The sequence below is a fragment of the Pongo abelii genome, chromosome 4 (genome assembly GCF_028885655.2).
Source record: "Pongo abelii isolate AG06213 chromosome 4, NHGRI_mPonAbe1-v2.0_pri, whole genome shotgun sequence".
Classification (NCBI taxonomy): domain Eukaryota; kingdom Metazoa; phylum Chordata; class Mammalia; order Primates; family Hominidae; genus Pongo; species Pongo abelii.
The window spans coordinates 163,673,322-163,696,985 of record NC_071989.2 but is presented as its reverse complement, the minus strand read 5'-3'; the positions used below and the strand labels follow the sequence as shown (position 1 = coordinate 163,696,985).

At 42.3% G+C, this 23,664-nt stretch overlaps 1 protein-coding gene across 3 annotated transcripts in view; it reads right to left on the bottom strand.

Annotated features, from left to right (window-relative positions):
• Positions 1-338: 338 nt before the first annotated feature.
• KIF4B (kinesin family member 4B) overlaps positions 339-23,664 on the bottom strand; it is a 35,933-nt gene continuing 12,607 nt past the window's right edge. Inside the window, exons 1-2 of one of the 3 annotated variants that reach the window (XM_054556135.1) lie at positions 5,228-5,298; positions 339-4,968 (exon numbers count right to left, since the gene is read on the bottom strand). In XM_054556135.1, coding sequence (XP_054412110.1) covers positions 1,447-4,860 — 3,414 coding nt within the window. In that variant the 5' untranslated portion in view covers positions 4,861-4,968; positions 5,228-5,298 and the 3' untranslated portion in view covers positions 339-1,446. Of the gene's footprint in view, positions 5,321-23,664 lie in introns of those variants that run through there. The other 2 variants (XM_054556134.2, XM_003780435.4) reach the window with 2 other exon arrangements.

Genomic DNA, 23,664 nt, shown 5'->3' with positions numbered 1-23,664 from the left:
AGATCCTGTAACACTACTAATATACACAACAGCATGAATGAATCTCAAAAAACATGATGTGATTATATTATCAAAACCAAAGACATTATAAGAAAATGAAACGAAGAATTATATACCATAACCTAGTAGAATGTATCCCAGGTATGCAAGTCTGGTTCAACATTCAAAAATCAACGTAATCTATCACCTCAGCAGGCTAAAAAAGAAAAATTAACACGATCGTATCAATAGATGCAAAAAAAGCATTTGACACATCCAATACCCATTTATGATGAAAATTCTCAGTAAACTAGGAACAAAGTTGAACTTACCTTGATAAAGAATATCTACAAGAAACCTACAGCTTACATCACATTTAATGGTGAGAAATTGGAAGGTTTCCCACTAGGATACAGAACAAGTCAAGGATGTCCTCTCTCTCCACTTCTTTTCAACATTGTACTGAAAATATTAGCTCATGTCACAAGACAAGAAAAGGAAATAAGTATACACATTGGGAAGGAAGAAATCAAACTGTCTTTGTTAATGGCCAGGTGCAGTGGCTCACGCCTGTAGTCCCAGCACTTTGGGAGGCTGAGGCGAGCAGATCAGTTGAGGTCAGGAGTTCAAGACCAGCCTGGCCAATATGGCGAAACTTCGTCTCTACTAAAAATACAAAAAATTAGCCAGGCATGGTGGCGTGAGCCTGTAATCCCAGCTACTTGGGAGGTTGAGGCACAAGAATCACTTGAACCATGGAGGTGGAAGTTGCAGTGAGCTAAGATCACGCTACTGCACTCCAGCCTGGTCAACAGAGTGAGACTCTGTCTCAAAAACAAAACGAAACAAAACTTATCTTTGTTCACAGATGGCATGATAGTCTATGAGACTTTTTTTTTTAACAGTAGATGGGCTAAGGTTTATTTACTTAACATTTAAAAATAATTCATTTACTTCAACAACATGGCATACAATCAAGAGTACTATTGAAACACTTACAATTCAGAGGGGGTCAGGACAGGAAAGATCACAACCCCATTCCCAAGGTGGAGTGAAAGATCTGAGCCAGACCTCCATCCTAGGCCAGGCTCCTCCATTAAGCAGAGACAACCAAAAGATAAGAAAGCCTTGGCCTCATCCCCATCAGGAGATAGCCTGAACTGCTCACAAATAAGAAGGAACTTCATCATACTGAGGACTGGTTCCTGATGAGTCATTAGGAAAGTCAGTTCGTTCTCTCTTCAGTAGGTGGTTTAGCAGCCTTCTAGAGAGCAGAGAGCAGTAGTCTGGGGCTGGAGGCTGAGGGACAACATCCAACAAAGGTTACCTTCTTTTTAGTAATGCTTTGTTCCTTTTTTCAACGGCAAGAAACCTGAAATCCAGAGAAGTCATTTAAAAAACCCCTTCTGGCTGCAACCTGAAAGCATCTCCCAAGCCAGATTGGGGGTATAGATGATGACTCCAACTTCAGTGGGCCTCTTCTTCGATAGGGGAGCAGCCAGAGAAGAAGCTGGTGTTGCTGGCCAGAGCTCGTTTCTTTTTCTTCCCTGGAGGCTTATTTTGTTGGTATTCTGTTGCTCCATGTTTCGACTCTGGGAGGTCAAAAGGGGAGGGAGCTGGAGCAGTGTTCTTTGACAGCACCTGCTCCATGTCACACATCTCTTTCAGGATCTTGCTATTGGGGGTGGCACAAACAGGGTTAAAGAAGCTCAATCCTGGGGTCACCTCGGTAGGATCCTCCAGTTTGAAGGAGCCTTCGGAATCCTGGGTCTGTTCAACAGTGCCCAAGCTATCCTTGCCTTGCTGGCGGTTCCGACACTTTGTGGGGTCACAGCTACAGTCCACACCACAGTCTGACTTTTGCTTCCTGCACCCACACTGCTTGTTCCCACACCAGCCCTTGCAGGAACACCCTTGGATATTCTTCCTGGACACCTTGACTAATTTTGTTGGCTTCCATTCCTCATCATCCCCCTCATCACCGTCGCCATCACCATCACCATCTTCATGCTCATTCACAGAATGCTCTGAACAATATTTTAGATCCTCGATGTCCATGCTTTGCTCCAGAAACTTTTCTTTAACACGAGAAGGTTTTGGCTTAGGTGGGATATATTCAAAAGAAGAGTCTGGAGATAGAAGGGTATCATTAGGAAGATGTTTCTGTCTGCTGGCTACCTGGAGGAGGATCAGTTTCTGCTTGATGATTTCATTCTCTTGGAGAAGCTGCTGATTTTGCTCACACACTTCTCGCATCTTCTCAAGTTCTTCATCCTGATACTGCAGTGTGCTCACCAGCTGCTGTTCCTTTTCACTGGCTGATTTCTGTAACTGCTTCTCTGCCATTTGGCTTTGCTGCAGCTGGCTGACAAGGTACAGCACCTTCTCTTGGTGCTGTTGCTCCATTCTGACCAGCTCAGCTTGTAAATCTGTCTCTATCTCAGAAAAATGATTTTGTTCCTCAAATAGCATCTTCTGCATGTCAGCACAGCTGGCCTTGCTCTGTCTCAGGCTGTTTTCAAGTTTGGTGACATGTATTTTGGAGGAGACCAGCTCTCCAATCAAATATTTCAGGGCACACTTGGCTTCCAGAATGGTGGCAATATTCTCCCAGCATTGTTTTGACCTGTCTTCACTTTCTGCATCCAGGAGCTTCTGCTGTAGGTCAGCAATCTGAGCACTCCTGAGTTCCATTTCAGTCTCTAGGCTTTCAATCTGTTTTGTAATACAATCTTCTGACTCCAAAACTTGACCATGCACCTCAGTAAGGGAGAATGTACACTTCCAGAGTTTAGGAGGTGGATTCTCCCGAGATTCCTTTTTTTCTTTGAGTTGAACCACATCCTGAGCCAGGATCTTTCTGTCTTCAAGGAGGTCATTCAGATGGCGTTTGGCTTCCTCAGTACTGACCAGAACCTCAATTTCATTTCCAAGCCAATTCCTCACTCGAGCTGCAATGCCTTCCATTCCACGGCTCTGAGTCTCTTTCCGCTTATCTGTGACCTCTCGTTGTTTCTGGAGAGCATCCTTGAGACGCTTGTTGGCAGCTGCTGCCTCTTCCGTTTTACGTCTGAGCACACTGGATTGTTTCTGGAAGTTTCTTTCAAGTTTGAGCAGCTCATATTGCCTCTTACGGTCTCGTTCTTTTAACTGTATTACTTCTTTATCTTTTTTCTGCTTCCACTGTCTAAACTTCTCAGCATCCTCTTTCATTTGACGCATTAACTGTACCCGCTGGTTTTTCATCATCCATATCTCTTGGTTCAGCTTGGAGACAGTATGCTCTGTGGATTCCTTTAGTTTCAGAAGTTTGGACTGCTCATTCAGTTTCTTCTTCAGATCAGCTATTTGACCCTCCAGCTCCTGGAGAAATTTGCGGCGGTGCTTACTTAGCTTGGCTTGGTTGACATCCTTCTTTGCTGTCTGAAGTTCAAGATCCAATTCTTCTTTTTCCTTTTGCAGATTGATGACTTCTAATTCTAGATTTTTTATGTTATCCTGGTATTGAAACTGAATGGGCTGTAGTTGGCTGTCATTCTGAGTCATCTTCCTAACTAGGGCCTCTTTCAGTGCCAGGGCATTATTCAACTCAACCACCTCCTTAGACATCTGAGCTTGATGGAGAGCATGCTGAGTGGTAAAAGCGTCAGAAGATCTGCTTGTCTCTGGACTGGTTTCCACTTGAGCTTCTTGTTCCACTGCAGTATCAATGGCTACAGCCATGCAAGCAACAGTTTCATCTGATAACTGGGTAATCAGTTGCTGCAGGTTACAAATTATCTCTACATTTTCTTTCAATTCCTGGTCTTCCAAAGTCTCCACTAGCTTTTGAAGATCCAGTTTGCAGGCCGCATGCTGCCTGAGCTCTTCTAGCTTGGCGTTCAGTTTTTCATTCACTTGCTCTGTCAAAATGATCCTCTCCAACATCTGGGCTGTCTGACCAGCTGCCTCGCTCAGACCACGACTTAATTTTTCATTCTGCTCTACCAGGGACTGATTCTTCTCCATCAGGGATTGTAGATTCTCTGATGGTTCCGCATTTATAGACCCAGGCAGAGTACCTCCATGGGCTTGTAGCAACAAGACTTGTAGCTGTTGTACCTGTTGCTTTAGATGATTAAGTTCAGCTATGTGGGGATCAATATTTACAATCGGTTTGTTCTTGATTTTTCTTGCTCTGTCAGCATAGCGAAGGGTACTTAACGTTTCTTCTAGATTGGAGTCAGCAGGACTCACACAGGCTATCATAAGAGTGTGGCTGTTACCTCCTAGAGAATCTTGCAGCAGTCGAGTTAATTTGGAATCTCTGTAGGGCACAAAGCTACCCTTTTTGTCATCTCCAAGAGCACTGATTACATTTCCCAAGCATAGGAGTCCTCGGTTAATATTAATACCCTCTTTTAGACGATCCCCTTCAGCCTTGGTTTTCTTCTGTCTTTCTGATCCAGCGAGATCTACAAGATGCAGCTTGGAGCGAAAGCTGCTATTCTTGTCACTTTTCTTTCTTTGCTCTATGGAGATTGTAAAGATGGCATGAGATCGGGACGACTGGGAGTTCATAGCTGTGGAGGCCACAGTCCTAGAGTTGTTGCCCTGCTCCAAACAGGAAACAGTATCCAAGGCGACTAAAACAGTCTTCTCAGTGAGTCCCACAATCTTTATGCCTTCCTTAGGATCCTCCCGTATATTTATTTGAGCTTTCTCACGAGATGGGCATAGAAGATCCAAAATTTCTTCATTGTAAATCTCTAAGTAAGACACTTTCAGAGTAAATTCAAAGTCACTATTTTTATCAACTTCTTTGAAGAGCAGTTGTATTACCCTAGGAATAATGCCAACTGTTGGTTCATTCTCCTGCTCTGCAGTGTATGCACCTCCCATTGAATAGGTTTTTCCAGAGCCAGTCTGCCCATAGGCCAGGACCGTTGCATTATATCCTTTAAATATGCCTTTTATGAGCGGCACCACTGCTGTACTGAAGACTTCTTCCTGTTCAGTAGAGGGGTCAAACACAAAATCGTAGGTGAAGGATTTATCAGTACCAACCACCACCTGAGGCTCCCCGGGCACGAAGGAAAGGCATATCTGGCAGCCCTCACTAATCTCTTTGGGGACCAGAGGGCGACAACGCAGTGCCACTCTTACAGGAATTCCCTTCACCTCTTCCTTCATGATCCTATCTCAGCACCGTCTCAAACTAAATGTACCCTCCCCGTTCACCCGGGGTCTCCCGCCGCCCTATCCCAACCGGAGCTTTAACCGCCAAGTTTCAAATCCCTCCCAGAGACGCCAACCAACTGCAGTGCAGACCGCCCGAGGGCGGAGCGCGCACGTCTGCGCGCGCAGGCCGGCACGGTGGGAAGGGGAGGGTAAGTCGAGAAATTTCTTTTTAACCAACAACAGAAAAATGTCCTGGAACTAATAAGTGAGTATAGTATAAACTTAAAGGATACAAGGTTAATACACAAGAGTAAATTGGTTTCCTATATACCAACAGTGAATAAGTGATATTCAGAATTGAAAGCACAATACCACTTATATTAGCACTTAAAAAATGAAATAGGTATAAACCTAACAAAATATGTGTGAGATCTACGTGATGAAAACTACAAAACTCTGATGAACAAGATCAAAGGGGAACTAAATAAATGGAGAGATATTTTATGTTCATGGATAGGAAGACTGAATATCATAAAGATTTCAGTTCTTCCCAAATTGATCTATCCATTCAATGCAATTTAAATCAAAATCCCAGCAAGTTGTTTTATAGATATTGACAAACTGACTCTAAAGTTTATATAGAGAGGGAAAAAAAATACAATGGCAAACATAATATTGAAGGAGAAATACAAAGTCATAAGACTGACACTACCGAACTTCAAGACTTAGTATAAAACTACAGTAATCAAGACAATGTGGTATTGGCAAAAGAATAGACAAATAGACCAATGTATTAGAGTAGAGAGACCATATAGATACAGTGAATAGACCCACATAATATAGTTAATTGATCTTTGACAAAGAAGCAAAGGCAGTACAATGAAACAAAGATAGTTTTTTCAACAAATGGAACAAATGGTGCTGGAACAACTGGACTTCTGCATGTGAAAAAAATATATATATATCTGCATATGAAAAAAAAAATACAGCCTTCACAAAAATTCACTCAAAATGGATCATAGTCCTAACTGTAAAATGCAAAACTATTAAACTCCTAGAAAATAACATACGAGAAAACCTAGATGAACTTAGGTGTGAGATGACTCTTTAGATATAACACCAAAGGCACAATCCATGAAATAAATCATTAATAAGTTTCATTAAAATCGAAAACTTCTGCTCTTCAAACAAAACTGTCAAGAGAATAAGAAGACAAGCCATAGACTGAGAGAAAATATTTGCAAAAGACACATCTGATAAAGGAATGTTATCCAAAATATACAAATAACTCTTAAAATGCAACAATAAGTAAACAAACGACCTGATTTTAAAATGGGCCAAAGGCTTTAACAGACACCTCACAAAAGAAAATATAAACATGGAAAATAAGCACATGAAAAGATGCTCCACATCATATTTGGTCAGGAAAATGTAAATTAAAACAATAAGATACTACTACACACCTACTAGAATGGCCAAAATCCGGAACACTGACAACATCAAATGCTGGCAAGAATGTACAACACTAAGAGTGAACCCTAATGTAAACTATTGGCTTTGAATGATAATGATGTGTCAGTGTAGGTTCATTAATTATAACAAATGTACCATTCTGGTGCTGGATGTTGATAACATGTCTGGGGGAAGGAGGCATGTGGGAAATCTCTGTACTTTCCTCTTAATTTTGCTGTGAATCTAAAACTGATCTAAAAAATGTTAAGTCTTTTTACAAAAAAAAAATGTTGAGCAAAAGATGCAAGACAAAAAAGCAAAAACTGTACAGTTCCATTCACATGAAATTCTAAAACAAGAAACAAATAAACTGTGGTCATATGAAATAGAAGTCAGAAAGTGTTTGCTGGGGGAATGGGGGCAGGGGAGGGTTGACTAGAAAGTGATGCAAGGGGTGCCCTTTGGGTGTGATGAAAATGTTTTAGGTCCTGTTTTGGATGACGGATGCTAAAGTTATATATTTGTGGAAACTTATCAAATTGAATATTTAATCTGTACATTTTAAGATCTTAATTGTATCTCCATTAAAAATAAGCTGGCTTTAAAAATTGATCTCCTCTGTCGATTCAAAAATGTACATACACATATTCTTCCTCTAATTTCAGTGTGTTCCCAGACCTCAGAGGTTCACAGAATCCAGATTAAGAACTCCTGGACTAAATGACTTCTAAGGGCTTTCCAATATCTCACATTCTCTAAAGGAAAAAGAGTTCTGGAATCACAATGCAATCACAGAGTCAGCGGGGAAAAATGATTACCCCAAATTCCATTTACTCATATTTCACCTACAGCATAAAGCAAGAAACACACACATCTTTCTTGGAAGTTAACTGCAAAGGTCAATGTCTTCATTCTGGCCTGGTGGAGTGGAGATGGAAGCCAGGGAACTCATCATAAAGAACAGCATGGACTGGACAAGGCTGCTAGCTGGAGGAGATATGTCATGAGGAAGAAGCCCTAGTTTGGAGCCTTGGCTTTACCACCAACAAACTGAGGAACCTAGAGGGAATCTGGGAATCAATCAATCCAACTGTGTCTTTTTTTTTTTCTTTTTTTTTCTTTGAAATGGTCTCACTTTGTCACTCAGGCTGGAGTGTGGTGGCATGAACATGGCTCACTGCAGGCTCTACCTCCTGGGCTCAAGTGATCATCCATCCCATCTCAGCCTCCCAAGTAGCTGAGACTACAGGTGCATGTCACCACGCCTGGCTAATTTTTGTTCAATTGTTTGTTTGTTTTTTGGCAGAGATGGGCTTTCACCATGTTGCCTAGGCCAGTCCCAAACTCCTGAACTTAAGAGATCCTCCCACCTCAACCTCCCAAAGTACTGGGATTACATGTATGCACCACCACACCCAGCCAACTGTGTCATTCCAAAGAGGAGCACATTGAGTCCTAGCGAAGGAGACTGAGTGGCTCAGCAAGTTTCTGGCAGACCATAGATTAGAACCCTGCCTTATCAAACCCAATTGTTTTGGACCCTGTTGCCTTGTTTGCCCAGTCACTATTTTCTAAGAATTTCTTCTTCTTCTCATTATGCGTAGGGTTACAGAAGTTGCTATATTTCTTCAGTGTAACCCACCTTATCTGGCCTTTGGTTTACGGATCCAGATGTGAGTATCTGACTCAGGTTATGCCAATCTGTCTTTTCCAGAGATAGAGCGAAAAGATGACAGAGAGCGAGCGAGAGAGAGAGAGAGAGAGAGGAAGAAGAAGAGAGAAGGGAGGAGGAGGATAGCAGTAGGCCAAGAGAAAAAAGATTCCATCTCCTATTAGATGCTTACACGACCCATACAAACTATGGAGCCGTCAGCAATGGCCAGTATCTGCCCCATGTCTAGGAAATCTGTAAATCAGACGTGCCCAGAAACTAGAGCTGCTGGTCAGCTTCCAGGTTATTTCTATAAAGCTGCTGAGAGTTCAGAGATAATTCAAGAGGTGCTTAGTCCAGAGGCCATAAAAAAGTTGTGGGAGAAAATTAAACCTAATGGTGGCAACTAAGATTAAGAGTTGGCATATGAACTAAAAAGGAGTATCTCTGAAGCTAAGATTCCTTATTCTAAGGAAAGGATGTGTGAAAAGATGTGACTATTTATCATACAGTTACTTACATTAGCAAAAAATTGAAAATTGCCTAAATGTCCAAAATAAAAGTGTTAAATGTTGATATAGCCCTATGATAAAACATTATATAAACATTAAATATCCTGTCCTAGAAGAATACTTAATGATTTGGCCATTGCTTTCCATATAATGTTAAGTATAAATAGAATACAAACTATATAAAACATAATAATTCCAATTTTGTAAAAGTATAGCAACTTATTTATATTTACATGCATAGAAAAAAAGCCTGGAAGAAGAAAACATGCTAATAGGTGTTATCTTTGATAAATCAGATTTGGTTTTGTTCCAACTGGTCCCTGGTTACCTGGCAGAATTAAGGACAGGGAAAAGCAACTTATTCTACTTCTACCCAATCCACCCAATTAAATTAAATACCCTAAATGCCACGTTTCTTAAAGAGGAAAAGGGATGTATCTATTGAAGTTGTAGACGAAGAGGAAGAATGGCACCAACTCCCATGTCTTTCTAAATGTTGTACTATGGGCCCCAGGCAGGGTGTTTTCAGAATCCTAAGCATCACTCTTGAGATAATGTGGCAAGCAGCAGTTGCAAGGTAATCACCCCTCATGACTCCAGTTTGTTTTGCTGCTGGGTTCCTGCCAAAGATGCTTGTTCCGGAGAAACCAAAGTGGTCAAGGTGGCTCTCAATGTGCCACCTGATGAAATGGATGTGACCTATAGCATCCCAGCTTGTCACCTGGGCTTTGTTTTCTCATAGTACCCATCTTGTTTTTATCATCAGTGGTATCTGACACAAAATTGTCTTTAGAGAAACAAGGGCATGGTATTCACTGATTATTTACTCATAAGTAGGGGTAATAATAAAAATATGTAACAACCTGATCAGGACATCCTCCATCCCTTCTGTGCCAACAAGAATAGGCACAGCAACAGCTCTGGATCCATGTTCTAGAGGCCCTTTGGTGTTCTCGGCATTAACCCTTCAGTTGCTGGATCATGAGGAGGGAGGGGAGGTGGTTTCTGGGGAGGGCCAGGGTAGGGGGAGTCACGGGGAGAGATCATTTGGGATGCAAAGCAGCATCTATTACCAACTGTATGAACATAATTCAATATTTTAACAACCAGTGCAGTCACGCCAGTGTAGAGTCCCACCCATAGACCTGGGCAGGAGGGGCCCTGCCCTGAGCTCCCCATTTTAGAAGATTCCACATGTTATAAAAAATCTATTTATTAAAAAATATATTGGCCCCTTTGTCCATCAGTGCTCAACTCTAGTAAGCATGGCCTATTCCCTGAACACTTGCTCTCAAGACCAGCACCATCTAGGCCCCAGGGAAGCAGCCCTGCTCTGGCTCTGTGTCCTTGAACACAACGAGTCCAAATGCCGTGAAGGTTTGCGGATTATGTCACTGCTGACATCGAAGACAGGCAGCAATTCAGAGTGCACAGAGCATTTGTGTGATGGGAGTGGTCAGTTTAGAGAAAAGGCAAATTAATTATTTTGTCACATCCTTCCACAAAGAGCGCAAATGTGATAAATTCTAAATAATCAAGTATCATTTCCCAGTAGTGCCGAGTGTCCTTTTCTCTTGTCTTTGTTGCTTCAATATGTATTCCAGAGATATTCACAGATTAACATGGTATTCATAATTCATGATATTCACAAATTAACGTGGTACTCATAACATGGCACTCAATGACTAAGGCATATTTGCCATATTCACAATTTATCCATATGTGTTATCATGGAAAGGTATTTGGAATTTATTAAGTAGAATAATAAGGTGCTGGGATCACACCTGTAATCCCAGCATTTTGGGAGGCCAAGGCGGGCAGATCACCTGAGGTCGGGAGTTCGAGACCAGCCTGACCAACATGGAGAAACCCCATGTCTACTAAAAATACAATAATAACATTATGCTCCCATTTGTGGTTTTCTTTTAAGATCATATACATAGAGACATACATTTGTGCAGGTAGAGTAAATTTCTGGAATTTTTTGTCTCAAGGGAAGGGGACTTGGGGACCCAGCAACAGAGGATCTCACTCTTTATTTCATGCCCTTCTGAAGCATTTGAGTATTTGGTTTTCATTCATAGATTTCTCTTCTCATATTTTTAAACTGGTGTTTAATTTAAAAATTCCTTATACACTCAGTGATTTTCATTTGCTTTTTCGTTTACCTATATTTTCTAATTTTTCTGTGTTGAATGTGTATTATTCAGTAACATTTTGAATTCATAAAATTTATAGTCATCAATTTCCCTCACTAATTGGCCCAATGTGCTTCCATGGGATTTCCTCCTTGTCTCTATAGCTGAGAATGTGTGGGTTTCTAGGTGTGTTGGGAAGTGAAGCTACTGCAGCAGGTGGTAGGGGGTTGTCTGAGAGAGAGAGAGAATGAAACAGAAAGACAGAGACAGAGAGAGATATAAATAGAGAGAGAGAACAGAGACAGAGATGGAGAGAATAATCACAACAGCTGCCACAGTCCCCCTGGATGAGCAAACCCAGGAAAGCAGCAAGGATAACTCTTCCTCCTAGGGGGTGTCCAGGGAAGCTTCCCAGCAGCACTCTCATCTCTGAAAATCACAAGGTCCAGGCCACATAGATGGCATAGAAATTGCAATAGGAGCTGAGGCAGAGAAAGCAAGCAGTCCTGCTGCTGATGTTAAGTCAGTATCACTCTTTAGACTGCAGTGGCCTGCAACCACCAGCCTCCTAACCTTCCCAGCACCTAGGCGTCCTGGTCATTCCAGCTGCTGGCCCTCCAGTTTATGCATAAGCTGTCCAAGACTCTGAAACCAAAGCAAGAGGTCTCCTTGATCCTGAGCTTCATACCTCCAGCTCCAAATCCCTTAGCCTTCTTTTTAAAAATGCCTTTTAGCTCCATTTCATTTCATCTCATTCTAAAATCTACATCATTTGGGGGAAATGGGACTCTTTTGATCTGCGATTGCCTGACCATTCATAATTGATAACCTGCCTTGGAAAAAAAAAATAGTCACCATTAGCTGGTCCATTTGATATGCCCCAAGCCTCAATTATGGAAGCCCCACTAGTTGAATGGATCTTGATTCCAATGAGGCAAATCCATAAGTGAAGGGGGCAGGGGAGAACATGGGAAAGAGACAAAGAGAAACTGACAGACAGACAGAGACCAAGAGTCCAACCAATAGAAACAGATACCCACTTGAGAGCATGTTTGTTTATCTCAGCGACTTGCTCATAGTAAATGTTCAATAAATATCTGTTGAGTGGATAGATAATTGTTAATCTAGAACCAGAAATACCATTTGACCCAGCAATCCCATTAATGGGTATGTACCCAAAGGATTATAAATCATTCTACTGTAAAGACACATGCACATGTATGTTTATTGCAGCAATATTCACAATAGCAAAGACTTGGAACCAACCCAAAGTGCCCATCAATGTAGACTAGATAAAGAAAATATGGCACACTGGCCAGGCACGGTGGCTCACACCTGTGATCCCAGCACTTTGGGAGGCCGAGGCGGGCAGATCACCTGAGGTCGGGAGTTTGAGACCAGCCTGACCAACATGGAGAAACCCCATCTCTACTAAAAACACAAAAAATTAGCCAGGTGTGGTGGCACATGCCTGTAATCCCAGCTACTCAGGAGGCTGAGGAAGGAGAATCGCTTGAACCTGGGAGGCAGAGGTTGCAGTGAGCCGAGATCATGCCATTACACTACAGCCTGGGCAACAAGAGCAAAACTCCGTCTCAAAACAAAAAAAAAAAAAAAGAAAAGAAAAGAAAATGTGGCACATATACACCATAGAATACTATGCAGCCATGAAAAAGGATGAGTTCATGTCCTTCGCAGGGACATGGATGAAGCTGGAAACCACCATTCTCAGAAAACTAACACAGGTACAGAAAACCAAACACTACATGTTCTCACAATGAGAACACATAGACACAGGGAGGGTAACATCATACACCAGGACCTGTCGGGGGGTGGGGGCTAGGGGAGGGATAGCATTAGGGAAATACCTAATGTAGATGAAGGGTTGATAGGTACAGCAAACCACCATGGCGCGTGTATACCTATGTAACAAACCTGCATGTCCTGCACATGTATCCCAGAACTTACAGTATAATTTAAAAAAAAAAAAAAGAATTTTCATCAAGAAAGGATGTTGAAAAAAAAAAAGAATGCTCTGTTACTGTAATTGATATGTGCCTGGGTGCAATTTCACTATTCAAGATGTATGTGTATAATGTTCAATCACATCAGTTCTGGGGGCAGTGGCATGCTTAAAATATCTGAGCAGATGGCTCTTTTCTGGAATATTCTATTGCAATGTAAAATCTCACACACACAGACACACACAAACACTGACCTGATCCCAAGATAGTTTCATAGGCATCCAAGCGCCCAAACAGGGGGGTTACTCACACCAAATCATGCATATAGAGTCTCAGTAGGCAAGAAAGTTAGAATTCAACCCCCACAAAACACAGCTTTCACATCTCCGCAGCTACCTCTACTTAATTCTTATCAATTTGCTTTGAAAAGCCTGAGACAGGCATTTTTGAGCTCTGAGCTGGGGTGACTGCAACTCTCCTCAGAAAATTTGATCAGCAAGCTACTTGCAGAATTCAAAGTGCAAATCCCTAATCGTAGGTAACTTGTTTTCAAATAATGATACCACCTGGAAAACACACAGTGCTTCATATTTTCAAAGTGCCTTTACCCACATGGTCACATTTGACCCCCTCCCAACACTGGCAGCCAGGCAGGGCAGGGAAGGAGAAACCATGAGAGGCAAGGTGATATGCCCAAAGCTGCATATGTGGGAAGTGATGCCCCAGCTGTACACCACGGATGAGTCAGAAATAAAACCCCAACCCTAGGGTCTTTCTGTGATGGGTGGGAAGCCTTGCATTTGACTGAGCTGCAAATTTTACATGTCATTACCCTACTAGCTTACTTGAATATTCACACTCACTCTCTCCTGCCTCGGGGCCTTTTGTCCTCCGTCTGCCTGGAATACTCATCCCTCCTAACTCTCACTCCCCAGAATAGCCACTTCTTTCTCATTCTTCACATCTCAGCTCAAATGCCTCCTCAGAGAGGTCTTTCCTAACCACCCTTTCTAGGAGGTAAGCCCCCACTATCACATACGTTGCTTTATAGTCTGCATTGAACTTAGCACTTTCTGAAATTGTTTTGGGTACTCATCAGTAATAATTTCTTGTTAATCACCTATTTCCCCACAAGAACAAGAATGAGGACAGTGATAGTGACAGGAGGCAACCACATGCCAGGCAGATAGGGGCAGATCACTAGTGAAACACCACTTTCCAGCCAAAAAACAGCCTGAAGTCTGAAAGATCAGACTGCTGGTCCCAGATGAAACCCACAAGCCAGAGTGAGAACTTCTGTTCTTGTTTGCCCACCCTTTCCCTATTGAGTCTTTCTGAATAATGCCTCTTAACCAATCAAATGTTGCCTTTTCCAATACCACCTACAGCCTGCCCCTGCTATTCTGAGCCCATAAAAGCCCCGGACTCAGCCACACTGGGGGGGACTTTCCCACATTCGGTTAGGGGAACGTCCTGTCTCCACAGAAAGCTGTTTGATCACTCAATAAAACTCCCTGCCTTGCTCACTCTTTGATTGTCAGCATATCCTCATTCTTCTTGGATGCTGGACAACAGCTTGGGACCCACTGAGAACGGGTACCCAAAAAGGCTATGACACTGGCCTTTTGCCCCTTCCAGCAGAGGGCAGCCATTCCACGTGATGGGACCAGGGGCTGACTGAGCTGCTAACATGCCACCATCCATCAGGTTGTGTATGGCGGAACTAAAAGAGCTAATTAGCACCCTAACACTCCCTCTGGGGCTTCTCTGTCATGGGCACCCTTGCACCTGGTCTGGCCATGGGCCCCACACAGAGCTTGCTCCTGTGTCATGCTCGGAGTGGCCGGCCAGATCCCACACTGGCTCGCTCATGTGCTCCCTCCCGGAAGGGGCTGAGTGCAGCAGGCCAAGTAGACAGGGCACCACTGCTGCGAGTCCAGCAAAGGGGCTGAAAGAAAAATCCTCTGTCAACAGGAACCTGGCCCAGCTTGTTCACTATTATATCTCAAGTGCCCAGAACAATGCCTGGTATATAGTAGTTGCCCCCAAATATTTTGAGGGTAACTAAACTATTTTATTCATATTCATTAATGACTTGTAAAGCAAACAGGATAGTGTTATTATTCCCACTTTACAGATGAGGAAATGGAGTCCCAGAGAGATTAGGTGACTTATTCAAGTGCACACAACTAGAAAGTGACAGAGTTTGGAAAAGAACCCAGGTCTTTGACATCAAGCCCAATGCTATCTCCACTACATAGTTTTTTAATACGAAATTTGGGAAATGAGAAATTATTATTAACCAAGAATTATTTTATATACCATTCATTCACTCAACGAAAAATGTTGAGCATTTACTAAGTCCAAGAAAGTCCATTAAACACTATGGGAGATAAAAGGATATAGATAAGATATACTTCCTGCCTTCAAGGAGCTTACCATCTTCTAAGGGAGTTAAAATAAGTACACAAATATCCATAAAATAAAATAGGAAGTTTTAAGTGCTGTTATGGATTGAATTGTGTCCTCCCATCAAAATTTATATGTCAAAGTCCCAACATGCAGTTCCTCAGACCGTAACCTTATTTGGAGACAGGGTCTTTAAAGAGGTATTCAGGGATACACGAGGTCATATGGGTGGGCCTTAATCCATGTGCCTGTATTTGGTATAGGATTTCAAATAGTAAATTAAAATGAGGCATCCCGGATGGGACCATAATGCAGTATGACTGGTATCTCTATAAGAGGAAGAAAGGCCAGTTGCAGTGGCTCATGCCTGTAATCCCAGAATTCTGGGAGGCCAAGGCAAGAGGATTACTTGAGCCCAAGTGTTCAAGACCAGCAACACCACATGGAGACTCCCATCTCTTTTTTTTTTTTTTTTTTGAGATGGAGTCTCACTCTGTCACCTAGGCTGGAGTACAGTAGCACGATCTCGGCTCACTGCAACCTCCGCCTTCTGGGTTCAAGTGATTCTCCTGCCTCAGCCTCCTGAGTAGCTGGGATTACAGGTGCCTGCCACCATGCCCAGCTAATTTTTGTATTTTTAGTAGAGACGGGGTTTCACCGTGTTAGCCAGGATGGTCTCGATCTCCTGACCTTGAGATCCACCCGCCTCGGCCTCCCAAAGTGCTGGGATTACAGGCGTGAGCCACCGCACCCAGCCTACATTTTCACTTTTAATGCTTTCAGCAATTATGTGGAGCAGTTGCGCTATGGTCCCACTTTGCAGATACAAAAAAACAAGGCTCAGCTGGTAAACAGATTCAGAACCAGGTATGAATCCCTCATGATTCCAAAGCCTGTTTCCTTTACAGCCCAGGGCCTGAGTATCACAAAGGGTAAAAGTCACTTTCCTCTTCCTAGAGTTTACACTTCTTTTTTTTTTTTTTTTTTTTTTAGACAGAGTCTCCCTCTGTCACCCAGGCTGCAGTGCAATGGTGAAATCTCGGCTCACTGCAACCTCTGTCTCCCGGATTCAAGTGATTATCCTGCCTCAGCCTCCCAAGTAGCTGGGATTACAGGTGTGTGCCACCATGCCTGGCTAATTTTTGTATTTTTAGTAGAGACGGGGGTTTTGCCATGTTGGCCAGGCTGGTCTCCAACTCCTGACCTCAAGTGATCTGCCCATCTTGGCCTCCCAAAGTACTGGGATTACAGGCATGAGCCACCGTGGCTAGCCATAGAGTTTACACTTCTATTGGTATCACAGCTACCAACTTCCATGAGCATGTACTCCTTTTATTTTTTTCATGGTGGAAGAGATAAGATTTTGTTCTATTGAAGTCAATAACAAATAAGACTATCTTAGATCTAAAGTCTCAGACAGAATTGAGTGCTTGAGAAGAGTGCAGGAGGAAGTGCAGAAAGTGGTCCTCTTCAGCCTTGGTTCTTCTTCCTCTTGCTCCTGCCACAATGTCAGAATCAAGGGCTGGCTGAGAAATTCCCGCCATCTCTCAAAGCTGCCTTCCTCGCCACCTCCTGGCAGAACAGTGAAGTGACACAGACCTAGATTCCAGTCCTGACTCTGTGTCTCCCTCATCTGCAAGATGAGGATGATGCTAGTACCTACTTCATATCCATCCTTAATCCTACCACATCCCCCATATCCATTCTCCCCTGCTTCCTTTCAGTAATTAAAAACCCCCAAGCTGTAGTTGGACACATTGCCACCCAGCTAAAGACTACATTTCCCAAGCTTTCTTGCAGCTGGGTGTGTCCATGTGACCAGGTTCTGACCAATTAGCATTATCAAATAAAATACAGGATGCAGGGTTAAATTTGAATTTCAGATAAACAACTAATAATCTTTTAGTACGAGTATGTCCCAAATTAAAAGTCCAATACTTTGTGTGTGTGTGTGTGTGTGTGTGTGTGAGAGAGAGAGAGACTGAGTCTTGCTCTGTCACCCAGGCTGGAGTGCAGTAGCATGATCTCGGCTCACTGCAAGCTCCGCCTCCTGGGTTCACACCATTCTCCTGCCTCAGCCTCCCGAGTAGCTGGGATTACAGGCCCGTGCCACCACACCCAGCCAATTTTTGTATTTTTAGTAGAGATGGGGTTTCACCATGTCGGCCAGGCTGGTCTCAAACTCCTGACCTCAAGTGATCCACCCACCTCAGCCTCCCAAAGTGCTGGGAGCCACCGTGCCTGGCCCAATAATTTTTTAGTATAAGTATGCCCCATTTGGACAAAAAAGTACAGTTATTGAACTTCAAATTTAACTGGGTGTACTGTATTTTTATATGCCAAATCTGACAACCCTATGGCTAATGAAATATAAGAGAAAATAATGTCTATAACTCCGAGGCCACGCCCTTAAGACTAGGGGGCATGCCCTCACTTCCCGTTGCTCTTCCTGCTGGCTGCAACACAGTTATCAAGGGTGGTGTGCATCATCTCTGACACTATCCACTGTGGCAGCGCTCTGGGACATACACAGTACAGCAGCTGAATACAAGGAGTCCAGGCTCTGGAATAAACTTGGGAAATATTGCTGCTCTGCTCTACAGAACCACCCACTAGCCCAGACTTGTATATCTGAGAGAAAAATTAACTTCTGCCTCATTAAAGCCTCTATTATTTTGTTCTATATTAAAGCAGCTAGACCAATATCCAAATGAATGAAAAATTATAAATGAATTATGGTAATTTGGGTGCCTGGTACATCAGAAAGCCTCAAGAAATGTTTATCTCCTCTTCTTTTTAATAGGGTTGTCCCCTCTTTACCAAATTTCACAGCCCTGTTTTAAAAGAATTCGACATCTTTTTTTTTTTTTTTTTTTTTTTTTGAGACAGGGTCTCACTCTGTCACCCAGGCTGGAGTACAATGGCACAATCATAGCTGATTGCAGCCTCCACCTCCTGGGTTCAAACAATCCTCCCACCTCAGCCTCCCAAGTAGCTGGGACTACAGACGTGCACCACCACACCCAGCTAATTTTTTTAATTTTTTGTAAAGAAGGGGTCTTACTATGTTGTCCAGGCTGGTCTCCAACTTCTAGCCTCAAGCAATCCTCCTGCCTCAGCCTCCCAGCCGGCATCCTTATCCTTTATCAGCAGCTCCTGAAAGCCCCATTTGTTTCAAAGCACCAGAGTGAGGCTAGAGGATTTCAGTTGCAAGCTGAACTTCTTACTTGATATTTTATATCTACTTTGTTGCCTGCCTTCCCCAAGGAAAGGTAAGCTCCATGAGGGCAGGGAGTTTGTCTCTTTTGTTCAAAGCTGTGCTCCCAGGACCTCAAACAGGACCTAGCAATTAGAAGGGACTGGATAAATATTTTTGAATAAATAAATAGATATGGCTATGGAGATACACCAGGATCACCAACAAGCCAGAAAGACTTTACCAACGGCTTCCTCCATAGGGTGACAAGAAAAGTAACCAAACTTCTATGTGTATGATTATGCTGATGATTCCCTAGAGAAAACTCCAGGCTTTTGGTGTAAAGCCTGACTCCTTATTGAGATGGAAATCTCTACCAGGTAAGAAGTAACATTTCCACAGAATCTTAGAACTGAAGGGATCTGAAGTCTAAGCCCCAGAGGGGGAAACAGAAAGAAGATGGGGTCATACCCACCATAGCAACTGATATCTGCAAAGGGCATTTTATCTTACAAAGCATTTTCACATCCTTCTCAGTTGACCCTCACCATGATTCTGCCAGGCTAGCGGGGGTAGTATTGGTACAGTTAAAATTATACTTAAATACAATTGTTAGCCTACTGAACTGTGAATTTAAAAATGGTTAAGATGATACATTTTAGGTTATAAGTATTTTACCACAATTAAAAATACAAGTTACAGAAATATATATATATAATTATTAGCCACAACTTTGTTTCACAGATAAACCAAGTAAAGCTCAGAGAGGCTTTGACTTTTAAATATCACACAGCTAGGGACTGGGGAAGCTAGCCTCAACATTGGGACCTTTTTTTTTTTTTTTTTTGAGACAGAGTCTGGGTCTGTCGCCCAGGCTGGAGTGCAGTGGTGCGATCACAGCTCACTGCAGCCTCAACCTCCCAGACTCAACTGATCCTTCCACCTCAGTCTCCGGGTAGCTGGGACTACAGGCACACACAACCATGCCCAGCTAATTTTTGTATTTTTTGTAGAGCGGCATTTCGCCATGTTGGCCAGGCTTACACTGGGACTTCTGAGTCAAGCCTTGCACATCCTCCCAAGGGAGAGGGAACCTTCACTGCACAAACAACTTTCACTCCACAACATGCCCAGAACCAACCTGAACCTAGAGGATCAGGACCCCGGATTTTCCAAGGAGCCTTCCAATGTGCTTAATGCAGCACAGCTGCTCATCAAACTTGGGTACAGAGGTCAGCTTCTTCCATGAGATCATGCGGAGGGGTGGCTAATCCAACAGACAACAGTTCAATACAGACTGTGTGCCATTTATTCTCATTTTGTAGCAATTAATTTGCGTGGGGACCAAGTGTGCTCAATGGTTACATTAACATCAAAAGTAAAATTAAACATTTATGCATCTTTTATTTCCTCATTTCCAAAAGGATAAATCCTGCCAGTGTCTGCAAAAGATATTTTCATTGACGCTGTTTATCTGTTCCACTTGATTCAAGATTACACTTGAGAAACAACAACTAACATAGCATACTGTTTTTATATGGGAGTGGTGACTAAAGGGGGCCAGATATTAAAAACATCTAGCCTCCGGCTGGGCACGGTGGTTCATGCCTGTGATCCCAGCACTTTGGGAGGCCAAGGCAGGCGGATCACCTAGGGTCGGGAGTTTGAGACCAGCCTGACCAACATGGAGAAACCCCATCTCTATTAAAAATACAAAATTAGCTGGGCATGCTGGTGCATGCCTGTAATCCCAACTACTCGGGAAGCTGAGGCAGGAGAATCGCTTGAACCTGGGAGACAGAGGTTGTGGTGAGACGAGATCATGCCACTGCACTCCAGCGTGGGCAACAAGAGCGAAACTCTGTCTCAAAAAAAAAAAAAAAAAAAAAATCTAGCCTTAAGATTCTGGTGCCATATAAATGCAGTGTAATATGACATGAAGAATTAGACCTGGTCATTAGGAACTCCGTAAAGGCTTTTCAGAAGAATCCCTCTGAGTTTCTTGAGTCTGTATTTAATATAAAGCTTTTGCTAGGAATGGCAGAAGGGTTTCATCTCATGTGCCAGCTTTGTTCAAATGTCCAAATCACTGTGTTAAGAAAGTGTCTGAGGCCTAATTATAAGAGTCACAGTTATAGCATGGAGCAAATATATTACAATTGTCTGGTTTTTTGTCCTCTGCTGGCTCTGCCACCTCACTTAGATCATGTTTGTCTCTTTCATCTGGGCTGCCTCATCTTAACTTAGTATCAGGCTTCTAGGGATGTGCATAAAGGTTAACTCTGGAATCAAAGAGACCTGTGTTTGAATCTTAGCTCCATCATTTACCACCTGTTTGACCTTGGAGAAGTTACCAAGCCTCTCTGGTCCTGTTTTCTCACCTCAAAAATAGGGGATAATAATATGCCTACCTCGTAGGATTGTTGTGTGAATTAAATAAGACAATATGTGCAAAGCACTGAGCACAGTGCCTGATGTCACTAAGAGTTCAATCAATGGACTATTAATATATGTCCCACAATGCCTAGCACTCTGTCACTCACATAGCATGGTCTCTCAATAAGTGTTTCTTAGTGGTTATCTCAAGATCCTGAGAATGAGTGATCTCTTGTTTTTTGTTGTATTTTGTTCAATGCTAGTTAGTATTTATTGAGCACATGCTATGTTCTAGGCACTGTTCCAAGTGTTGTATGTGTATTAATTTATTTATTCCTCTACAATCCAATCGTTCTATTGGTGGGGAGAAAAGAAATGCGTATTCAGGCAGTCTGGCTCCCACACATCTGCCCTCTTGACCACTGTTTTCACTGTCTCTGCCAAGGAGCAGCTGTCACTTCTTTTGTAATAAGAAAGACAAAATGAAACAATTTTTTTTAAATTAGCTGGGCATGTTGACATGCACTTTTAGTCCCAGCTGCTTGAGAGACTGAGACCGGAGGATCCCTTGAGCCCGAGAAGTCAAGATGAGGCCCCTGCATTCCAGCCTGGGTGATAAAGTGAGACCCTGTCTCTTAAAATTTTATTTAAAAATCAGATTTTAAATATGTATTTGTTGAACAATTGTCAACTCCTATGTGAATCTCTAAGAACCTCAAGATTGAGAGATTGACATTCCCTTTCATTCAAAAATTTTTATGGAGAGCAGAAGTATAAGGCATTGGGCAAGATGCTATCAGAAATATAAGAAAAAGAGGAAGTACTGTCTTCTCCTCAAGAGCCTATAGATGTGGAAGGTGAATTATTATTATTAATAACTGACAGTCATTTAGGGCTTATATGTTCCCAGTCACTGTACTAAAAGCTTTACCTACATTATCTCATTTAATCCTCATAGCAAATGGATTAGAACGGTGCAGTCGATATCCCCCTCGTGTGAATGAGGAAACCAAAGCCTTCAAAGGTTCATGACTTGCTTAGGATTCCAAGAAGGAACACTTGTATAGGCTAAATGGCACGTGGCTGCCACAGGCAACAATTCCATCCATCTTTCTTTTCCCCACTGTGTCTTGAAGAGCAGGGAACTTGAGAAGTATCTGAAATCCTCCTGGTGAAATGAATACCAACTTTGTAATATACTCCCCTCACTAAATATCAGTGCATTTACCAGACACTAAATTTTAAATGCAGGCACCTGCAGAGCCAGTGAGTTCTAAAGAATCCCACTCCCTAAGTTTCTGGGCTTCTTCTTACCTCTCTTCCACTAGCGCCTCTTTTTCCACCTTCAGCACTTGGACATAGGGCTACATAGAGAGGAAACTGTCTCCCTGCTTTTGCTTGCTAGTTCCCAATTTCAAGAAGTTGTATTACACCTGATTTATGGCCTGACAGGGCTCATTCTAGTCCACAACCCTGAGCTTGTAAAATGCACAGTGGAAAATTTACTAACGATTGCGTTCATCTTAATGCACTGTAGGGAATTTTTTAAGTGAAAAAGGCTCAATAAGCAGGGACATTTTAAACAGCCAATTATGAATAACAATCGCTTGTTGACTGAGTGCAGTAGATCTTCCAGCTCATTCGGTTTTCATCTAATTAAATCTTTCATTTCCACGGGCAGCATGCCATACAAGCTTGTGTTTGCCTTTGTCAGCAGGAGATAATCAATAGGAGAAATGTAGATGCATTTCAGCATTTATTAGCAGCTGAATTGGAAATTGTTTTATTTTAATAATATCCTTCTCTTCGTTCTGTTCAGGGTAAATCGACAGCTTTGATGAATAATAGACAACAGAAAATTGGTTTATATTATCCCATTGAGAAGCAAAGAAATCAGAGAATGAAAGAAAGCTCAGAGAGAAATTGAAAAACACTTTAAAACTGAATTTTCTTTGTTACAAAAAAAGGAAAAACAAACAAAAATGCTTTCCATTCACTCTAAAAGATTATTAAAACTACTTGACTTCAGCTAGCTATACCTACCAAGAAAAAGACAATAAACTCTTACTTTCTGAAGCTTTTCACCACTTTTACTTGCATCTGACATTTAATTATTCTTCATTAATTTCCACAGGAGTGAGAACAACATGGATTAGAAAGATGAGAACAACATGAATTAGAAAGACAAGAACCTGGTGCAAAATGCTATTTATTCACCAGAAATGAACTCAAATACCCAAATGTTCACATACTCAAATAGTGGACACACTGGTAGGAGTAGGAAGTCTTAAGAACAAACATGGGAGGTCCACTATGATGAGTTAGGTATTTATTTTTATTTTATTTTAGAGACAGGGTCTCACTCTGTCACCCAGGCTGGACTGCAGTGGTGCCATCTCAGCTCACTGCAGCCTCAACCTCCTGGACTCAAGCAATCCTCCCACCTCAGCCTCTTGAGTAGCTAGGACCACAGGCATATGCCACCATGCCTGGCTAATTTTTATATTTTTTGTAGAGATGACGATTTGCCATGCTGCCCAGGCTATCCGCAAACTCCTGGGCTCAAGTGATCTGTCAGCCTTAGCCTCCCAAAGTGTCGGGATTACAGGCGTGAGATGGCCATGATGAGTTATTCATAAGAGTTCTCTGCACACCTTCACTGATGGAATTCAAACTGACTAGAAGACTTTTCTTCTGAAATCCTGGCTGAAATATCCAACTGTGACTATCAGGCATCTCAAATTTAATATCTAAAAATTTTAATGTTTTATCACAATGAAGTACCACTTTACATGCGTTAGGATGATGATTAAAGAAAAACAAAATT